Consider the following 18,999-nt stretch of genomic DNA (forward strand, 5'->3'; position numbering starts at 1 on the left):
CCAACCGTGACCAGGACTCATCAGATGATGAGCGGGCCCTGGAGGACTGGGTGTCCTCGGAAACATCAGCCCTTCCCCGACCTCGCTGGCAAGCCCTTCCAGCCCTTCGGGAGCGGGAGCTGGGTTCAAGTGCCCGCTTTGTATATGAGGCTTGTGGTGCAAGAGTATTTGTGCAGCGTTTCCGCCTGCAGCATGGGCTTGAGGGCCATACTGGTTGTGTTAATACTCTGCACTTTAACCAGCGTGGAACTTGGTTGGCCAGTGGCAGCGATGACCTGAAAGTGGTGGTTTGGGACTGGGTGCGGCGGCAGCCGGTACTGGACTTTGAGAGTGGCCACAAAAGCAATGTCTTCCAGGTGAGGCAAGGGAGCCAAATAGCTATTTAGAAAATCAGGCATGAGTTACACAAACCTGAGCTGTTGCCTGGAGTGGTAGCTGATAGTCATAGGAATTAGACATCAGAACTCAGTCCTACCTTGGCTCCCATGATACTCTAGACGAGTTAAATACACTGAAAGACCAATGGCAACCTTTTGTTTTCTTGAGCACAGAGACTGTCAGAAGTCTCATGATAAGTAGGGTGCTTGGAAATCATCAGGAAGGTACTTAACTATACATGTGCCCTGGTAGGAGGCACTTGAGCCAGACTCCTTGGGTTTAAATTCTGGCCCTACTCCTTACTAGCTTTGTGAATTTAGGCAAGTTATTTAACCTCTGTCTTCAATTTATCTATAATATAGGGCTAATAACAGAATTTTAAGGATCAAATAAGTAGAAGCTAAGCATTTAGTACTGTGCTTGGTACTTAATAAACATTTGATAAATGTTAGTTAATGTTGTTATTCTCTAGAGGTTTTACTCATCAGCCCAATAAATCATACTGGTTCTGGCCATTTATTCCTAAGTAAGTTCTCTTTCCTCCCCCAACATCCTCTCTCGTTTTCTTTTCCTTTGTAGTGAATTTGTGTTTGCTTCCTGAATCAAGAGTTTCCTCCTTTTTTTCCTTACTTTTCTCCCCTAGTAGGTAGAGTTCTAGTTCACCTGAGCATTTATTCTATACCTGCTTAACCTTCCAGAGTCAACTAAAATGCTCTCTTACATCAGAGAAGTTTTTTCTTTTCGTCTCCTTTAAATCTTGGAAGGAATTGGACTTTAGCCAATTATGTGAGAGTAGGAAAGCTAAATTTCCAGCTGTTGTGTAACAAAAGGGGGTGAGTTGGGGTTGTCATCACATTTTTTCCTCTCAAAATTCATCTCAATTTCTTGTATGACCTTTTTTTTATTCTTAACAACCAGGCCAAGTTTCTTCCTAACAGTGGTGATTCCACCCTGGCCATGTGTGCCCGTGATGGGCAGGTGCGGGTAGCAGAGTTGTCTGCCACACAGTGCTGCAAGAATACAAAGCGTGTGGCCCAACATAAGGGAGCGTCCCACAAGGTAAGTAAGCCTTTGACTCAAAGGATGTGAAATCCAGTACCTCTGGATCTCAGCCAAGGCCTTCTCCTATCTCTGCTCATTGTGTCCCCTTTGTGTGGTCACCTGCCTCCCTCCTTTCAGTTCTAAGATTTGTAGATTGGAAGGGAAGAAAAGCAACCACCACCCTAAACTTCTCGGAAAACAAGTATTTGAGAGATCTGTAGATCTTACACATGCAGTATTTAGTTGATTATACCTAATCCCTAAGGTGAGCCAGGGGTTTAGTTTGGAGATGCTTGAGGTCTCCTAGGCCTTCCAAACCTTTAAACTTTACTCTGATCATATTTAGAACATCTTATTAACAACTCCAAGGTGCTAGTGGTTGGCTTCTCGTAAGTAAGAACTTCAGCTTTTCTGCTTACAACTCTTAGTGTACAAACAGCACTGTTTTTGGAAGCTCTATATTGACCAGGGAATATAAGCCAAATAGTCACGGTGGCAGTCAGTGAGGAGCTAAGAGCTGTCTAGTTTCAGAGTGGGTACCAAGTTCTTTCATGCCATGGAAAGAGAATGGTCCTCTCTTCTTATAAGCCTAAGTAAATACGTAGTTGGACCTAGAGTATCCTTTTCTAGATGGCTCTGGCAATGTGGAAATTACCTGTTTCTCTGAATCTTAAGCATACCTCCAACCCACTAGGTAACTAATTTTTAGAACTGAGATGTAGGGAATGAAACTTGGGTGCCATTTCTCTTCCCACCTGAGGGTGCGGAGCTGATTTAATTTGAGAATGAGCACTAATGGCTAATGTTTTCCTTTAGTAGCACTGTTTACAACCTTTGGGTACTTAGTTAAAATAGCTAATCAGCTGTCCTTTTGACTTGTATGGAGTAAATAAGCTGTAAGTAATTCACACGGAGCCAGAGAGGGTGAGCTTATTAAATTATCTCCTTTCCTGAGATTTTACAAAGACATTTTTCTAGATGAGACCTTTTTTTTAAATTTTTTTTTTTATTTTTTTACTTTTTGATGAGGCATTTTAAATGCAGCTCTTCCTAAAGATAAATGACCTCTAATTCTAATCTTTAAAAACCTCATCCTTTCCCTTTTTTCTCTTTCAGTTGGCCCTGGAACCAGACTCTCCCTGTACGTTCCTATCTGCAGGTGAAGATGCAGTTGTCTTCACCATTGACCTCAGACAAGATAGACCAGCTTCGTAAGTATAGCAACCATATTTTTACAGAAGTGGATCTCTTGGCCTCAAAAATATTCCACGTGGCCTAGGTAATGCTCAACTTTCTGGTCCATCAGAATGGTCCCTTTGTGCCTGTGATAAGAAGCAGATCAGGGGTTAGGGGAATTCATTACTTCTTTGTTCTTATTTGTCTGTTTGTCAGCAGTGAAGTATTATTCAGTCTACCTTTATTTTTAAAGCAAGGTTCAGTTGTCTTATATGTGGGCTTTAATAACTCTATTCACTTAGGTACAACTTAACTTCTCCACAAGAAGCATATTACTCTACAAAGCAGCTTAGAGATATGGTCCTATGTAGTTATCAGTTCAGTTACCTATAAAATATGTAAACAAGTAAATGATAAATTTTGAACAAAAGTATTGGTAGCTATAGTAGAACTCTATTATATCACAGTTCATTTTTACATGAATTTAAAACTTATGGGATAAATTATATCCCTTTTAGCTGTGTGATATCATAGCATCTTGTTTGGATCCAGGCAGTCGTGGGTGGGTAGGTGGGTTTGTGGGTGGGTGGGTGTGTGTGTCTGTCTGTCTGCATCTGTGTCTCTCTCACGTAAGAGATTCAAATAATAAAATATATGGACAAAATGTAAACGCTCCCTCATGCACACCTCCTCTGTCCCCCACTTTTTGGGCTACTGGTAATCATTGTTAAAATTTTTGAATTTTGTATATTTTTATGTATCTTAATATATGCATTTACACTTTTCCCCATAAATGGAATACTTATGTATACGTATATAAACATGTATGTGTATAGAAACATGCATGTTTCTGCAATTTTCTTTTTTCATGTTAGCATGTATTTTAGAGCTCTTTCTCCATCAGACTGCAAAGGACTACCTCATTTTTAACCATGACATATCTGTTACAGCATTGGCATACTACAGTCTGTTTAACCATGACCTCATTGGTGCATCATCTAGAGTACTTATTGTCTTGTTAGTCTTAAAAATTATAATAACAAATCTTGAATGTCAATACCAGTGTTGAATAAGGGATGCCATTGATTTACGTAGCATACATGTAAAATACAAGTTAATTTAGAGAACATAATCTTAAGACTGATTAATATTAGATATAAGTATAGAAGAAGTTGTCTAGGGAGTGGAAGAACTTAAAAAACTGATTGAATGAAGGAAATGTTCTAGGTTTGCGGAAAGGATATAGTGGTTACTTATATAAACTTTTCTTCAAGAGCATGAGGGTTGAGAGATACTGGGTTTATACTGGAAAGGGAACAGGCTTGGGTGACAAGGGATCTGCCTTCTAGTACTATCCTGCAGTTATTTAGCTTTCAGAAAACCATTTATTCTCTTGAACTGAATGGTGTTATTATCCGTTCTAAAGTTCTATGGTTCTGTGATGATAATGGGACATTAGTGAATTTTCAAGAGGGGAGGGGAAGGGCAAAGATGGGAAAAATGGTAAGAGTTTATTTGGTCTGTTCTGGTAGAGAAAGTTGTGAAACAGAATGAGATCATATTCTGTGGATCAGGGTCTGAGGAAAACTACTGTTAGGCCACAAGGAATTGGGAATCTGGTTCTAGTGATGGGAAGAGCAGATAACTTTGGCAGATTATTGAATTTGGAATGAAATGATGTAGGCAGAAAAATCTGGCTGAGAGATGACCAATGGGACTAGAAACTAAGAGGGGAAACATAGGAGAAACTTACAGTAGGAAGAGGCCCAAATTCTGGATTTGGGAAATAAGAGACAGCCTTCAAAGAGATTTCGTTTTAGGGGTTGTAAAAGTGGTAGAAGGCTAGAATGAAGTGGGAGGACTGAATGTGAAGGTCATGGCCAGAAAATTTAAGCTATCCTAGTGTGTTAAGCTGATGCCTGCCTGACATCTGCTTATCTCAGAGGCATTGTGTGAAGTTGGCATAAGGGAATTTTTCTTTTGTGTATATGATAGCTGAGTCTCTGGAAGCTGGCGAAATTGGCTAACATCTCAGGAAAAAGAGTTGGATTTGGATCTGTGGGTAGATAGTCCTTCAGCTAGTGGAAGCCAGTTTGAGATATTCTTCAAAGGAATCCTTTGGTCTGATCTGTAATTATTTTTCCATTTTTGCTGTAACATACCTGCTCATTAAAAAACTACAAATTTTAAGGCAAAATTTGGTAATTTATTTTATATGGTTTAATATGCTGCCTTCCTCTGCCATGATTAATTATTTTTATAGCCACTCTTACGTGTTCCCTAGAGAGCTCAAGATACTCTGTGCATTTTACATTGGGAGAGAGAATTACTTGTTTTAGGTGAGTACGTTGAGACATGGAAAGATTGAGCTCTTTTTCAGGATTATATGACAGTGGAACAGGTACTTCATAATCAATTCTTACACTTTTTTCATTTTGCTTTCATACTTTTATATTTGTCTGACCCTCTCCAGAAAATCCAAATTGCTGAGGAAATAAGATGGTCTTGTGAAAAGGAGCAGCTTTTGCTCCTACTACTTGTCCCTGTCTAAAACCTGACAGAGCTACCTCTTTTCCATTGCTAGTTGTGTTCCTGAAATTCTTTTTTCGATATTTTCTGCCTATTGTTTTGAGGGGTGTGTGTGTATGTGTGCGTTGTCTGTAATGACATTAATTTTTAATGACTTTTATACACTATTCTTTTGATGGAAGGCTATAGAGATTTTAAAATCAAATAAAATCTCTCCACTTTGCCTAGAGCAGGTCTAGGCTGGAGTGACTGACCATGCAGAGAGGATGCTAAAATTGTTTCTTTACAAGAAACTTGTTGTCATGGTTATATTTCTTTCAGTTTTCATAGCAACCAAAAATGAGCAAAACCTTAGATTAAAAACGAAAGCTAAAGACCAGTTCCTTTTTTTTCCTGTCTTTCCTTTTCCGTAAATTTATTAATCTTTATGATGTCATATTTGACTGGTTGAACACTTAGATCTGGGAAAAGTATTCTTAGTGTTACCCTTAAGCTGGAACAAATTATAGCTGAAAGCCAGAATTTTCTGAAACTCTGGAATTTCATAGTGTTTCCTCAGGGCCCCATGCTCTTCTAAGGACCTCCCCCACCCCCTTTTTTTGTGGTAAACTAGAAGAATAATTTAGAAATTATTTTCCAGCCTTAAGAACAGCTATCTTCATAAGAACTTCCTCTTTTAACTTGTTTCAGATAAGGGAAGTAGAATGCTATTTTCCTTTGAATTGCCCCTGTGCTAGAAAACTATAGCTTGTCATTTCTCTGCATTTTTAACACTAAATTTTAAGTGACATTCTTCTGGAATCTAAGAGATAGACTCTGACCTTAAAGGTCTTTTATGTCCACTCTGTGATTCATCCTCCCCTCACTCCCTGCTCCCAGACGATTGAGAACATGTATTTATAAATGAGGGATGGGAAGATGTGGATAGTATTGTCTGTTTAATGATTGGTTATCATGTTGGACTCCAGCTATACAGACTACTTGAGGAGCTATACTTTCATATACCTTTAACTTATACTTCTTGAGGAACACCAGAAAATGATTTCACTACTTTTTTTTCCATCCCCAAAGTAGTAGTAAATATATGTGAAGGCGGTTTTTGTCTTCCTCCTGTGTTTAGAACAACCATAACCACTTTTTTCTTTTTTTCCAAATGAAAATCTGTTTGGTTTCTTATTAGCCATGTCTGCATTACTCTCTCTGCTCTCACTTGCTGTGACCATCTGGATCTTTTGAAGAATATAACTTTTATGCTTTTCTACTCTTCAAGGAAACTGGTGGTGACAAAAGAGAAGGAGAAGAAAGTGGGACTGTATACAATCTATGTTAATCCTGCTAATACCCACCAGTTTGCAGTAGGTGGACGAGATCAGTTTGTAAGGTGAGTCTGTGGCTCTTTTGTGTCTTTGAGAGTTTGAGACTCTGATGCATTGTGTACTACCAGGTGTCCCTTATGGAAAGGTATGAATTGCCTGTGAATCCATTAACCACCATCTTGAGTTTTTTACCCTTATGAGTTATTCTCCCTAATAGAACAATCTCTGAGGGATAACTTAACATAGAGATTATCAAGTTTTAAAGAAGTTTATTGAATTGACCAAGGTCCCCACATAGCATAAACCCAGGTTTACTAGCAAGTGCTATATTAGTGAATATCTTCTAATACTTTTCAAATATATGCTAACATGCACTAGAAATTTCGAATGTTGGTTTCATGTACAGAAATGAGGTGACTTGGGAGTACTCAGTGTGAACTCAGATTTTTGGCTCCCATTAATTTGAACTATCCGTAGTGATTTTTTTGTTACTGTGAACACTGTGTAACACTGGCTGTTGAGGCTTATCCTAAGGAAAACAGTTTATGGATTTGATCCCCATGTGTACCAGTTTCCTTTTGGTCCTTAGTCACAACTGTATCCCATCCCTATCCAATTGGCTTATTTTTAACTATATTTTTTCTTTTGCTGAGAGATTGTCAGTTTGAAAGGGAGGAGGGAGAGGATCATTAGAGAAATGAATGGCTTTTTGCTTTCCTGATGGTAGGTGAAAAGCATTATCTTTTTAAATGACAGCACATTTTGTACAACTATATTCTGAAATTAATTTTATTTAAAAGAAAGGGGAGAGAAGGTAACGATTTCCCCATAAAGAAGAAGGACAAAGAGCATTAGATACTGAAAAACACAGAATAGTCCATACAGCAAAGTATTAAATATTCAAATTTTTAAAACTAATTTGCTGACTTGCTGAAGTTTATGATGGCTTAGTGACATTTAAGAGCTGTGATTTAGACTTAGTTTAGAGGCGGGGAAAATCTGATTATCAGCTGATGTATATTTGCTGAAGAGTAGTAATTGGTAGTATAGCAGTACTATTTTCTTTTTCTGGTTCATTTAGAACAGCAGTCCCCAACCTTTTTGGCACCAGGGACCAGTGCTCCTATGAGAATCTTAATGCCTGACGATCTGAGGTGGAGCTAAGGTGGTGAAGCTTTGCTCACTAGCTCTCTGCTCACCTCCTGCTGTGTGGCCCAGTTCCTAAGAGGGCACGGATTGGTACTGGTCTTCAGCCCAGGGGTTGGGGACCTCTGATTTAGCAAATGTTTCCTGGATATTCTCTTTATTCAGGATATTAAACAAGGGATTGGTGGAGAATACAAACATATATTGATTCATTTATTAATCTAGCATTTACTGAGCATCTATTGTGTGCTAGATAGGCACTTGGCTAGACGTAGTCTCTGTCTTCAAGGAGCATTCTGGAGAAACATATAAGGACTACAAATATTAAGTAAGTACCCAATATTACTCATCTAGTAAGTGGCAGAGTTAGTATTTGAACTCAGATCAGACTCCTTAAATATGATAGAAACCATTTCACTAAGCTGTTCTTCCACACAGAGGAAGTATTAAAGACAAGATTGAGAAATTCAAATTAGTATTGATATTCAAATGAGAAATTAGTATTTCGGATAGAGGAACAATATGTGTAGAGGTAAGATTACAAGATGTGACATGGTATGTTCAAGGAGCATTGTTTTTGTTTTATAATGTATGAGATCTGTGAGTATTGGTAGGCAGCCATACTAAGGAGTTTAAATTTTATTTAATAGAAAGTACAAAATCACCGAAGAAATTTCATCAAGAAATTTACATAAGATTTTGCATTTTGGTCATAATTCTGGTGACAATATAAGCAACGAAATCAGTTTAGTCATAATTCTGGTGACACTATAAGCAACGAAATCAATATAGCTGCATATAATCTAGGCAAAAATTGGCTAAGCTTGAAGAAAGCAGATACAGTCAAGAAATACATCCAGGTAGTTGAATTGACAGGACAGAAATTAGTTGCATAGGAAAGAAAAGACCTAATTTCTTGTTCGACCACCTCAATTTAGGATATTGCCATTAACAGATTCAGGGGAAGGGGTAGGCTTAGTTTTAGAAGTAGCTTTAGTTTTAGAAGAAAGAGAATGAGTTTACTTCTGGGCATCCTATTACAACATTCATTTGGCACGTAGATATGAATCTAGAGCTCAGAATAAGTGTGGGCTGGAGACAAATTTATGAAACATATGTCTGCATATAGGTGGTAGTTAAATTCCATTGGTAATGGAATTTGATCACCAAAGGAAAGTATTAGAATTCTTTTCCCCACTACTCTTTTGATTCTGTGGTCTCTTTGAGAACATAAGGAGAACTGATCTCTTCTCCCTAGAAAATGCACATAAGCACAGTTTCTGGACATTCACATACTAGTTGGATGCTAGGTTACAATTTCCTTAGATAGAGTCAGTTGAGAAGTTAAGATCAAAAACCTCAGGGGAATGTCAGCATTTAAGGGATGGACCCAGAAAGACAAGCCTATGAACAACAGAGTGGTTGGACATCAAGGAAAGAAAGTGTTTCAGGGAAGGAGTAATGAACAATGTCAGGATGAGAAAGGCCTGAAAAGTATCTTGTTGGCATTGGCAGTTAGGTTACTGATGACTTTAGCCAGAGAAGTTTCAGTGGTGAGTAGGTCAAAGCTAGATGAGAATGGATTAAGAAATGAGTGGGAAGTGAGGAAGTGAAAATATTGAATGTAGATTATGTAATTTGACTGCAAGGGGAAGGACAGAAAAAGCAATAATAGGAAAGGACAGTCAGTAGAAGGAGGATTTTTAGGAAATGGGCAAGGGGAGTGATGAGGAAGAGGTTGAGAATGGACTAATCAAACAAGATCCTTGGAGGGATGAGCAGCTGTGGAGAGATGAGACTCTGAGATTGGAGGAGATTGGTAGATGAGGACAATGATTTGATCTATCTTGCCCTTCACCGTATCTTCAGCACCTAGCATAATACCTGGCACGTAATATGTGTCATAAAAAATTTGAATACATGATTAAAGTTTGGATTTGGAGAGATGAGGGAAAGTTTGATGCTTGATGAAAATGAAAGGAAGAGAGGACTTTTGGGATATAGGTAGTGGTTTATAATAGTTGTGCGGTATGAGAGGGAGAACTGGCCAAATGTTTCAAGAAGAGATTGAAGATCTACTGACATGTAAAGCATGATCTCTTCCCATGAATAATAAGCCCAATTGGGCAGGTAGCATACACACAAAAAACTCTATAATAATGTTATTTCTATGAAAATAAATATCGATATAAAAGCTGAGAGGAGGGCTAACCCATTTTAAATTGATATAAATGAGGCTTGATTATCACTTGAAATGGGAAATACTTGGTTAAAAGAGTTAGGGTTTGGAAAGGGGGAGAGAGAGGAGGACTTTCTGGCTTGGTTGGGGAATGTTCTTTATCTGCCCTGACATCCACCTGACAGCTATTCCTCCCACTACATTGAATTGCATCTTTTTAAGGGATCAGTTTGTAACCTGACATTTTCATTGCTTTTCCACCACAGGATTTATGACCAGAGGAAAATTGATGAGAATGAGAATAATGGAGTACTCAAGAAATTCTGTCCTCATCACCTGGTAAGATTCATGAAGGGTCAGTGGCTCCAGGCTTCCTTGACTCGACCCCAAGGTCGTGCCCAAACTTGTTGGTTTGCTGGGAAGAGCTTGGACATTCAAGTCAGATACCTGGATTTGAATCCTGGCTCTACTACTTAACCAGCTTTGTGATCTTGGGCAGTCACCTCACCTCTGTTGGCCAGTTTTCTTATCGACAAAATAGAGATAATTGCCTTGTTACTGTGATGGTAAGGCCTAAGGAGATAATGTATATATAAAATGGCTAGCACACAGAAGACAACCAACAGAAAGTCGTCTCCCCCCAGAGGTGGTCACGTTTCATCAGTTGTATTCCTTTCTCTGTCTCTCTCTGTCTCTCAGTCTGGGAGAAGATAGAGGGGAATTTGAAGGAAAACCTGTTTCCTGAAGATGGTATAACAAATGGGGGGGGTGGGGCATCAGTCAGTATCTGCTCCTTATTGCAGGTGAACAGTGAGTCCAAAGCAAACATCACCTGTCTTGTGTACAGCCACGACGGCACAGGTACGTGAGCAGGGCCCAGCTCCTAGGCTGGCACGCCCCCTCTGTCTGGGGAGCTGCTGAGCAGTGAGGCATGTGCCCTCCAGTGCTCACTGCTGTGCTTTGGCTCCAAGTGGAGCAGCTGGGGAGTAGTTGCTGATGGTGAGCACATAGCGGGAGGATGCAGCATATGACCCTTGGAGATGCCAGGCACCACTTGCAAGAATGCTGCAGATGAGATTTAGCAGGGCCTGTCCTCAAGTCCAGGCTATTTGCCTAAGCAGGTTCTTAGTCCTTTGACTCATTCCTGAGTTTTGGGTGTGATCTTTCTGAGCATTCTGCTACCCCTGGGTTGGCAGCGTGTTCCTAGTCTACTCTAGACACCTGACTTGCCTGCTATTCCGGTTGTAAGATGGGCGCTATATACCTGGGTATTAAGAGGGGGCACTACTGGCAAGAAGCCCCACCCCAACCCCCAGCTCCTGATCCTAGCTTTTTTCAGCCTTTGCCTTCACTGCTGTGTGCTTGTTCTTGGCAGAGCTCCTGGCCAGTTACAATGATGAAGACATTTATCTCTTCAACTCCTCTCACAGTGATGGGGCCCAGTATGTTAAGAGATATAAGGGCCACAGAAATAATGCCACAGGTGAGGCTGTCTTTCTAGGTTTCTGTAGCCAAGTCTGTTGGCTTGGAGAACCACAGGTTCTCATTCAGGTTTTGCAAATAGGAACTACCTAAAGGAGTATACTGCTTGCCACTGAGGTTGTAGGAGGGGATCCCTAATTGGGCTGGAGTTGCCATGGGCTACTGTGCTAGAGGAGAAGGCTCAGGGGCATCTCTCACCACTGCAATGACATTACTTGGTTTGAGCATAAGGAGACTGATTTTTCAGTTAACTTCAGAATTAAAAGGCTTGTAGGGAGTCTGGGAAAGCCCTCCTCAGTCAGTGGTATTGAACTTCCTAGAACATGGTGAGCTTATACCTCTAGGGAGGAGGAGGAAGTCATTCTTTTGAGTGAGGCAGAGGAGGAGGAATGGTGCAATCCCTTTCCCAAATTTGCAGTGAAGATTGACCTTTTTTTGTTCTGTCTGTGGTTCTTTGCTGTGCAGTGGAGCCACCTGACAATCGTAAAAATACTGATGCCTGGCTCCTATCCCCAGGCATTCTAACTTAATTGATATCGGATACAACCTGATTGGGATGTTTAAACTCTCTATGTAATTCCAGTGTACAGAGAAGTTGGGAAATCACCGCCCTTTGTTGTTGCTACCACTTCTAACAAATGTGTCGTAATTCTGACTTGGAGAGAGCAGTTCATTTCTTTTTTCTCTTAGGCTGGTGAGATTAAGAGGGAAAAACCCATGCTTGGGTCTTAGTACATGGGCAGACTAAAGGAGTATCAGTCTCGTGACTGGTATGGGACTGGACATTGTAGTTGGGACTCCTGGCTTCTCTCACTAATTTCAGAGAGTGGAGCCCTGTTGTTCAGAGTCTTGGTAACAAGCAGAGTTCAGATGCTTCTTAAAGGTAGTTGTGGTGTGTATCCCTCCATCAGTCTCAGGTCAGCTGATGACCCAGGAAGCATTGATAAGGTACCAATGAAGTACACATCCCAAGGATAATCCTAGGGCATAGGACAGTGCTGGCAGAGCTGGGGCAATTCAGGTTGGGAGAGTAAGGCATTAGTGAGGCCTGTGGTTGCTTCCTAGGGTGTAGACTAATGAGACTTAGGCTGTTGCTGAGAGACTGCCAACTTCTTAACCCTTGGAACTCTTTGGGGGAATAGAAATAGTCTCAGGGACTAGTGTGATTCTTGTTATATCTGTCTATTATACATGCATAATCCTTTGATTGTTTTGTGAAAATGAAAGGAATTCTTTGGCTTTTAACTGATTTAGAGTTTATGAATAACTAAGTTCTCTATGAGGTAAATATATATAGGCCTGATGCCAACCCTCATGTGGTTTATTCCCTCATTTATCATTTCAGTAAAAGGCGTCAATTTCTATGGCCCCAAGAGTGAGTTTGTGGTGAGCGGTAGTGACTGCGGGCACATCTTCCTCTGGGAGAAATCATCCTGCCAGATCATTCAGTTCATGGAGGGGGACAAGGGAGGTGTGGTGAGTATGATGTGCCGGGCTGGCTTGCTCCCTACTCTCTTCAGTCATTAAGGTAGGTTTTGGCAGGGCCACTGAATTCCCATTGTGACAATGTAATACCATGTCTTACAGGGCTAGCCAGCTAAGAGGCAGTGTGGTCTGGGGGTGCTAGGTTTTCGATGGGATATTTTCTTCCTTTTCCTTTCTTCTGCCCCTCTAAAGCACAGTTTATTGAGAGGAGAAAGTGATCTTAGGGAAGAACCTGTGGCCTGACTGAGATACCTCTAGGCATGGATCTCCCAAAAGAAAAACATTGGAGTTGAGGGCATACCATCCTACACAGTGCTAAAGCTGTCTCCATGTTTTACGCCTGATGAGCAGCTAAATAGTGATCTTGATTACAAGATTCTGGACCAGCAGATACAAGTTGGAAGGAGCATTGTTCGGAATATTGGGAAAATCAGAATATGGTCTATACATTAGATAACGTGGCATTCAATGTTAAATTTATTTAATGTGATGATAGCATTCTTTTTATGGAGGAGAATATCCTTGTACTTAGGAGATACATATTAAGTAGGATGAAGTAGTGAAGTGTCATGCTTACATTCAAATGGATAAAAACATAATGTATATGAATATACAGGGAGAGAGTAAATATGGCAAAATGTTTTTTTTGTTTGTTTGTTTGTTTTGAGAACGACTGAGTAGCCTGCTGTACAACCCATGATCACATCACAATCTTCCTGTCCTTTGAATTCTACAGACAAACAGGGCACAAAGGAAGCATGAGGATTCTTGAGTTGAGGAGGGAAGCATGGTCAGCTCTTAACATGTATCTGGCTAGCCATGTATATTTTTTCTTTTTTGAGACAAAGCATCAGGCAGGAGTTCAGTAGCTTTCAGAAGATATGACAGAGACAGTTTAGGAGATTGCATTACAGTGATTACCCAAGATAGTCTGGCTGAGACAGCTTAGGCTCTCTTCCTTTTCATCCTTCTAAGCTGTGGGGAGTTGTAAAGAGCCCAGCCATCTCTTGATGAGTTTTATCCAGAGAGTGGTGTTAGAATTTAGAAGGATTTCTTACAATCGAGACCCATTCCTCGTGTGTCTTGCCTTGGTATGAGGCTGAGATTTTCTTTTGGTTTCCTCTAAGTTTCTGGTACCTGTGACCAGAATAGATCCAAAGCTTTTATGGCCTGAGTTTAAGTAGAGAGGACTCTAGAACTTGGAGGTGTATCTCAGTGTTGCCTGCTTCATTTCCTTCTCCTCCATAAGTTCTCGTATCAGCTGCAGTGAACAAACCCAAAACACTGGAGTATTAATGAGAATTCTACAATAGGCATGTAGTCAGAAGGTAGTCAAAAGGGGCCATTAATCCTTTCTTGATCAAACTGTCGTGTTGAATTCTGTTCCAGAGAGATGTAGGGCTGAATGCCCTCCCCCCCCCGGCCAGTACTTGTCCGTTCTCCAAAATCACTTTGCAGGCCAGTTTGTTTTCAGCCTAGCCAGTATTAGGGTTTGATGATTAAACTAGGTGCTCAGGTGGGGAGGGCATCTGCTTGGGATGTGTGGGCCCCAGACCTGAGTTTTAGTAGTCATAAGAGTGAGGGTCTGTACCAAGAGATATAGAGACTGTACCCTGAAGTGAATTTCCTGGCTTATTCTCATGTAAGCTGAGTGGTCTGTGTGATCCTCAGTTGACTTCTTTTGTTGTTTTGTTTTGTCTTAACCTCCCAGCAGTGAGGTCACCAGGCACCAGCCTCAATGCAGACTCACAGCAGTTCTGTATCATAAAGTAGAATATTAGAACTAGAAGGGACCTTAGAGATTGTTGTCTACCTTGCCTAGGTATCTTAACTCTGTTTTTGGCTCAAACACTAGTCGTTTCTTTATTCCCATTCAGGGACAAGGGTGGGAGATGATATCAAGGGACAATTCTTTGTCTCCCAAAAGCACTTTGCTGCTTCATCTTATTCCCTGTATCCCCCAGCCTAGTCCTTTAAGGCCAGAGATCTTTTCTCTGCTCAGGCATTATTGACAGGATAAGTCCTGGCATTCAGACAGGTCTGGTGAAGTGACCAGGTACCCTGGCCCAGAAGCTTTCTGTCGGCTCCCCCTGCAGGCTCCAACTCAGGTACTGTATGTAATTGTAATTTATTGTTGCTCCTTTTGCCATTGGCTTTGTCCTTAATCTTAAGTTCCAAGGATTTTCTTCTCTGTGCTTTTTTGTTTTACTGACTTGTCCAAGCAGAACTAGGTCAGAGTAGAGGAGTAATGGACTTATCAGGAGGTGGATGAGTGAATGCAAGTTTGTGTGTGTAAGTTGTCACATTATCTTTTGGTAATGTTCCTGAGCAATGGAGTTTCTCTCTAGTGCCTCCTCATGCTCCAGATGCTGGAACCTCTTCCACACTGCCTTAAGGAGCCCAATAAAAACTGCATGAGCTGATAATGTGGAGTGAGAGAAGAAGAAGCGGGGAAATGAGGTTTCTACTTTACTCATAGGCTCAGACTTAGCTTCCAGCCTTTTCTCAGCATTTGTTTATTTGTAATATGGAAGACAAAGAAGATTGGAAGTCTGTAGGTCAGTTTTATTTTCCATACTGGCCCAACTTCCCCTCAGCTGCCTTGTGTGCGCAGGCAAGGCAGAGGTGGTTGGTCCAGAGAGAACTGAGCGAGGCTTTTTGCCAAGGGTTGTTTTCTTAGACTATAGGGCAGCTGCAAGGCAGGGTGGAGTGAGGTGAGGAGTGGGTAGAACCACACCTTCCTTTTGGGTGCCTTTCCTGTCTATTCCTCATCTGACTAAGAGACCAAAAATGCTTTAGCAGCCCGATCTGGACTAGCTCTTTCGGTGGGGATGGGAGCTGCCTTGTGCTTGCCCTGCTTTGTTAGGAAGGCTGAAATTTCCAAGTCAGACAGCAGGGGGCATGGAGGCCTTCAGACAGAAGGAAGCTGCTTAAGGCAGAGGCCTGTCCTAATTCATTTCTCCTGCTGAGCGTGGCTGAGATTGAGGCTGTGGGCACCCCAGGAAGCTGCCCTGCTATGCTGTGCCACCTTATAGCTAAGCCTATTGTGCTTTCAGGGCAGGTAGCAGGATGCTGTCCCCTGAGATGTGCAGGGTCCCCAAGCAGATACGAATGTGCCTCTACTGCCCCACTACTCCCCAGCTCAGACTCTTCCCAGCCTGTGCTTTCCTCCAATTCTAGTAAATAGTGCCAAGTGAATGTAATTGTTCTCTGACTCTTCTCTGGGGGCTCAGTGGCAGCTTCTGCTTTCTTTTTTAAAATTTATTTGCCACTTGGTGAAAACCACTGAGATGGTTTTTTTCAGCCTTGGGCAAATTGGAGCTGTGGACTCCATAGTGAATGAGGTCATCTGGACCTCATTGCCTTTTTGTGAAGCTAGCAATAAGCTTGGCCAGTCACCCCTTACCCCTAGGGCTATGTCTGGGGATGAGGCCACTCCTGCCTATATGTAGGAAGTGAGAGATGGGCCTGGTATTATATGCAGTCTGTGTCCAAGGTTTCTTCCACCTCCAGGGTTCTTTGGCCTAGCCTCATAATGGGTGGGCCTACCTTTCCAGCAGCTGCCCAGTTCTTATTGAAGATAGTGGTTTGGCTCAAGGTGAGTAGAGGTTTTTAAACCGTGCTCCCACATACCTCAGCCTGTGCTTTCCCTTCCTCCCAATCAGGTAAACTGTCTTGAGCCCCACCCTCACCTGCCTGTGTTGGCAACCAGCGGCCTAGACCATGATGTCAAGATCTGGGCACCGACAGCTGAAGCTTCCACTGAGCTTACAGGTTTAAAGGATGTAAGTAGCTGACTGCAAGTGTTCTTTTTCTTTATTTGCATACTGTTATGAGTCTTCATTGTCACAAGAGAGAATGACTTGCTGCCCAGTTCTTTTAAGGCACTGATCTAACATCCTCTCCCCCACACTTCTAGGAAGTCCTAGTCCAGGGGGCAGCTTCGAAGTGCTCCTAATTCGTGCTAAAGTGGGGATAGGGGGCATTTTTAGGAAAACTCATTCTATTTTAAAGCTGCCTACCTTCTCAGTGGATGAGCCTGTGGCATCATTTCCTAAATTAGCTCCACATCGGCTTAACAGTTCCTAAGGGAAGTTTTTATTGGGATAGAACACCAGCCTTTTCTGATCAGGTCCAGGGTCCCTATTCATTACCTATTCACCACATCCCCAACCCTTTTTGGTTCTAGGTGATTAAGAAGAACAAGCGAGAGCGGGATGAAGATAGCTTGCACCACACTGACTTGTTCGATAGCCACATGCTCTGGTTCCTCATGCATCACCTGAGACAGAGACGCCACCACCGGGTAAGCTGGAGTGTAGGAAGTAAACTCCCAAGTTCCAGTGCATACTTAAAGAGGAATCAAGTGGTCTTGGTTGGGTTTCCTATCCATTGTCCTCCATCCCCATCAGAGCCTTTTGTAGCCTTAGAAGAGCCACCAGCAGAAATGGGTGGTATCTGTTTTGTTCTGTGTGACCATGCATTCACAGTGCTGCCTTCATAAAGGCCAAGGTCATGAGGGCGGGGAAGGAGTTGAAAAGGATTAAGTTTCAGGGTGACCCTTCTGTTTTTCCTTTCATGCTAGAAGAGGTCTAGGGCAGAGAGGTTAGCAAACCATGGCAGTTTGTTGGCTGCCTGTTTTTATAAATAAAGTTTTATTGGAACACAGCCACACCCATTCATTTATGTATGGTCTGGCTGCTTTCACACTATAACAGCAGAGTATTTGTGACAGAGATATGGCCCATGAGTCTAAAATATTTACTCTCTGGCCCCTTAAGAAAACTTCTGCTGACCCTTGGCCTAGAGCATCTGAATTATAGCTAAAGCACTCAACAGGCTTATCCTCGTTCCAGGGAAGTTACTAACAATCCTTTCCCATTTTACAGCGCTGGCGAGAACCTGGGGTTGGGGCCACAGATGCAGACTCGGATGAGTCTCCCAGCTCCTCAGACACATCAGACGAGGAGGAGGGCCCTGACCGGGTGCAGTGCATGCCGTCCTGAAGCCTCGTACCCAGGAGGGGCGGGCTGGGGCTGCCAACCCGATCCTGCCTGGGAACCCTTTCCTGTCCCAGGCCCTTACATTCAGCAGAAATGCACTTTGGACTTTTTGCTTTAGATAAAAGAAAGACATCCCAGGAGAAGGACAAACTGGAGAGGAGTGAATCTACAGAGAGTACCGAGGAGTGGGGTTGAGCCCTGGAGTGGGGTTCCATGGAAAGGTCCATAGGACTGAGCAGAAATGGCCTCTCCCAACGCCTTTTTTTGGGAGGGAGCGGGTTGCCTATCTTGTTAACTGCTTTGGGATAGGGAATGGGGTTTCCTTTTCTTTAATCTCTCTTGTTTCTTGGGTGGGGGTTGGGAATATAACTGGCTGTTCAGTACCAAGGGGCCAGAGTGAGGGTGGTAGAAGTGCCACTGTCTCTTTGGTTTAGGTTTTTTGACTTTTTTTTCCTTTATTTTTAAAAAAAATCTATGACAGTTTTATTAATCTTCCTCCCCACCCCCCGCCCTAGCAACCCCATCCCAGGATCCTGTTTTCCTGGGAAGTCCTGAAAGCCCCTAACTATCCCACACTCTTCACTTTCTTTTCCACCCCATTCATTCTCTGTACTTACCACAGTGTTTTGCACTTGATTATGTATCCTTTACTCTCTTCTCTTCATCCCATCACCCCCTAAATATGTCTGGTGAGAGAAATCGGGGGCAAGTGGGAGGAGGGGCAGAAGTGGAGGAAGAATAGGAAGGATGTTACCTCTTCTGTTACTTAAAAAAAAAGTTTGATGGCAGCAATCTCCCCATCCCTATCACTGTTAGAGGCCTAATTTTATATCTATAAATATATTAAAAAGCAAGTCAAACTTGGCTGTATGATGTTAAAATTACTGTCAAAGTTTAAATACCTATATATTCTCAATGACTACAATAAAAGGACTTAAAGGAGAGAGTGAAAATAATGATGTGGACGTGACACCTGGGGTCAATGTACCCTCTCTGTATGGCCATTAGAGGTTGGGGTTTACTCCTTAGGTTTTAGGAGGCTCAAGAATGGAAGGATCCTCAACTTTGCCCTTCCTTCCTTTCTTGCCATGGTTTCAGGGTTCGGGAAATGGGAAATTGCTTTCAGCTCTTTGCCTCAGATCTACCTCTCCTTAAGTCTTGTGGATGTTCCCAGGAAGGTTCTTCTAACCAGAAACTGGCTTGTCTTTAAAGCTTGACCGAACTTTGACTTCAGGAAAGATCTTGCCACTGCAGGCTATCTCTT

The 18,999-nt window shown here is 42.0% G+C and overlaps 1 protein-coding gene across 1 annotated transcript in view; it reads left to right on the forward strand.

The window, feature by feature from the left end:
* DCAF8 (DDB1 and CUL4 associated factor 8) overlaps nucleotides 1-18,684 on the forward strand; it is a 35,365-nt gene extending 16,681 nt beyond the window's left edge. Inside the window, exons 5-15 of the mRNA XM_006922897.3 lie at nucleotides 1-356; nucleotides 1,297-1,437; nucleotides 2,536-2,630; nucleotides 6,395-6,505; nucleotides 10,032-10,104; nucleotides 10,569-10,626; nucleotides 11,141-11,248; nucleotides 12,593-12,723; nucleotides 16,398-16,517; nucleotides 16,922-17,038; nucleotides 17,622-18,684. The exon at nucleotides 1-356 is cut by the window's left edge and continues 20 nt beyond it. Coding sequence (XP_006922959.1) covers nucleotides 1-356; nucleotides 1,297-1,437; nucleotides 2,536-2,630; nucleotides 6,395-6,505; nucleotides 10,032-10,104; nucleotides 10,569-10,626; nucleotides 11,141-11,248; nucleotides 12,593-12,723; nucleotides 16,398-16,517; nucleotides 16,922-17,038; nucleotides 17,622-17,738 — 1,427 coding nt within the window. The 3' untranslated portion in view covers nucleotides 17,739-18,684. The remainder of the gene's footprint in view (nucleotides 357-1,296; nucleotides 1,438-2,535; nucleotides 2,631-6,394; nucleotides 6,506-10,031; nucleotides 10,105-10,568; nucleotides 10,627-11,140; nucleotides 11,249-12,592; nucleotides 12,724-16,397; nucleotides 16,518-16,921; nucleotides 17,039-17,621) is intronic.
* The last annotated feature ends 315 nt before the right edge of the window (nucleotides 18,685-18,999 follow it).

This window comes from Pteropus alecto, unplaced genomic scaffold (genome assembly GCF_000325575.1).
Source record: "Pteropus alecto unplaced genomic scaffold, ASM32557v1 scaffold359, whole genome shotgun sequence".
Classification (NCBI taxonomy): Eukaryota; Metazoa; Chordata; class Mammalia; order Chiroptera; family Pteropodidae; genus Pteropus; species Pteropus alecto.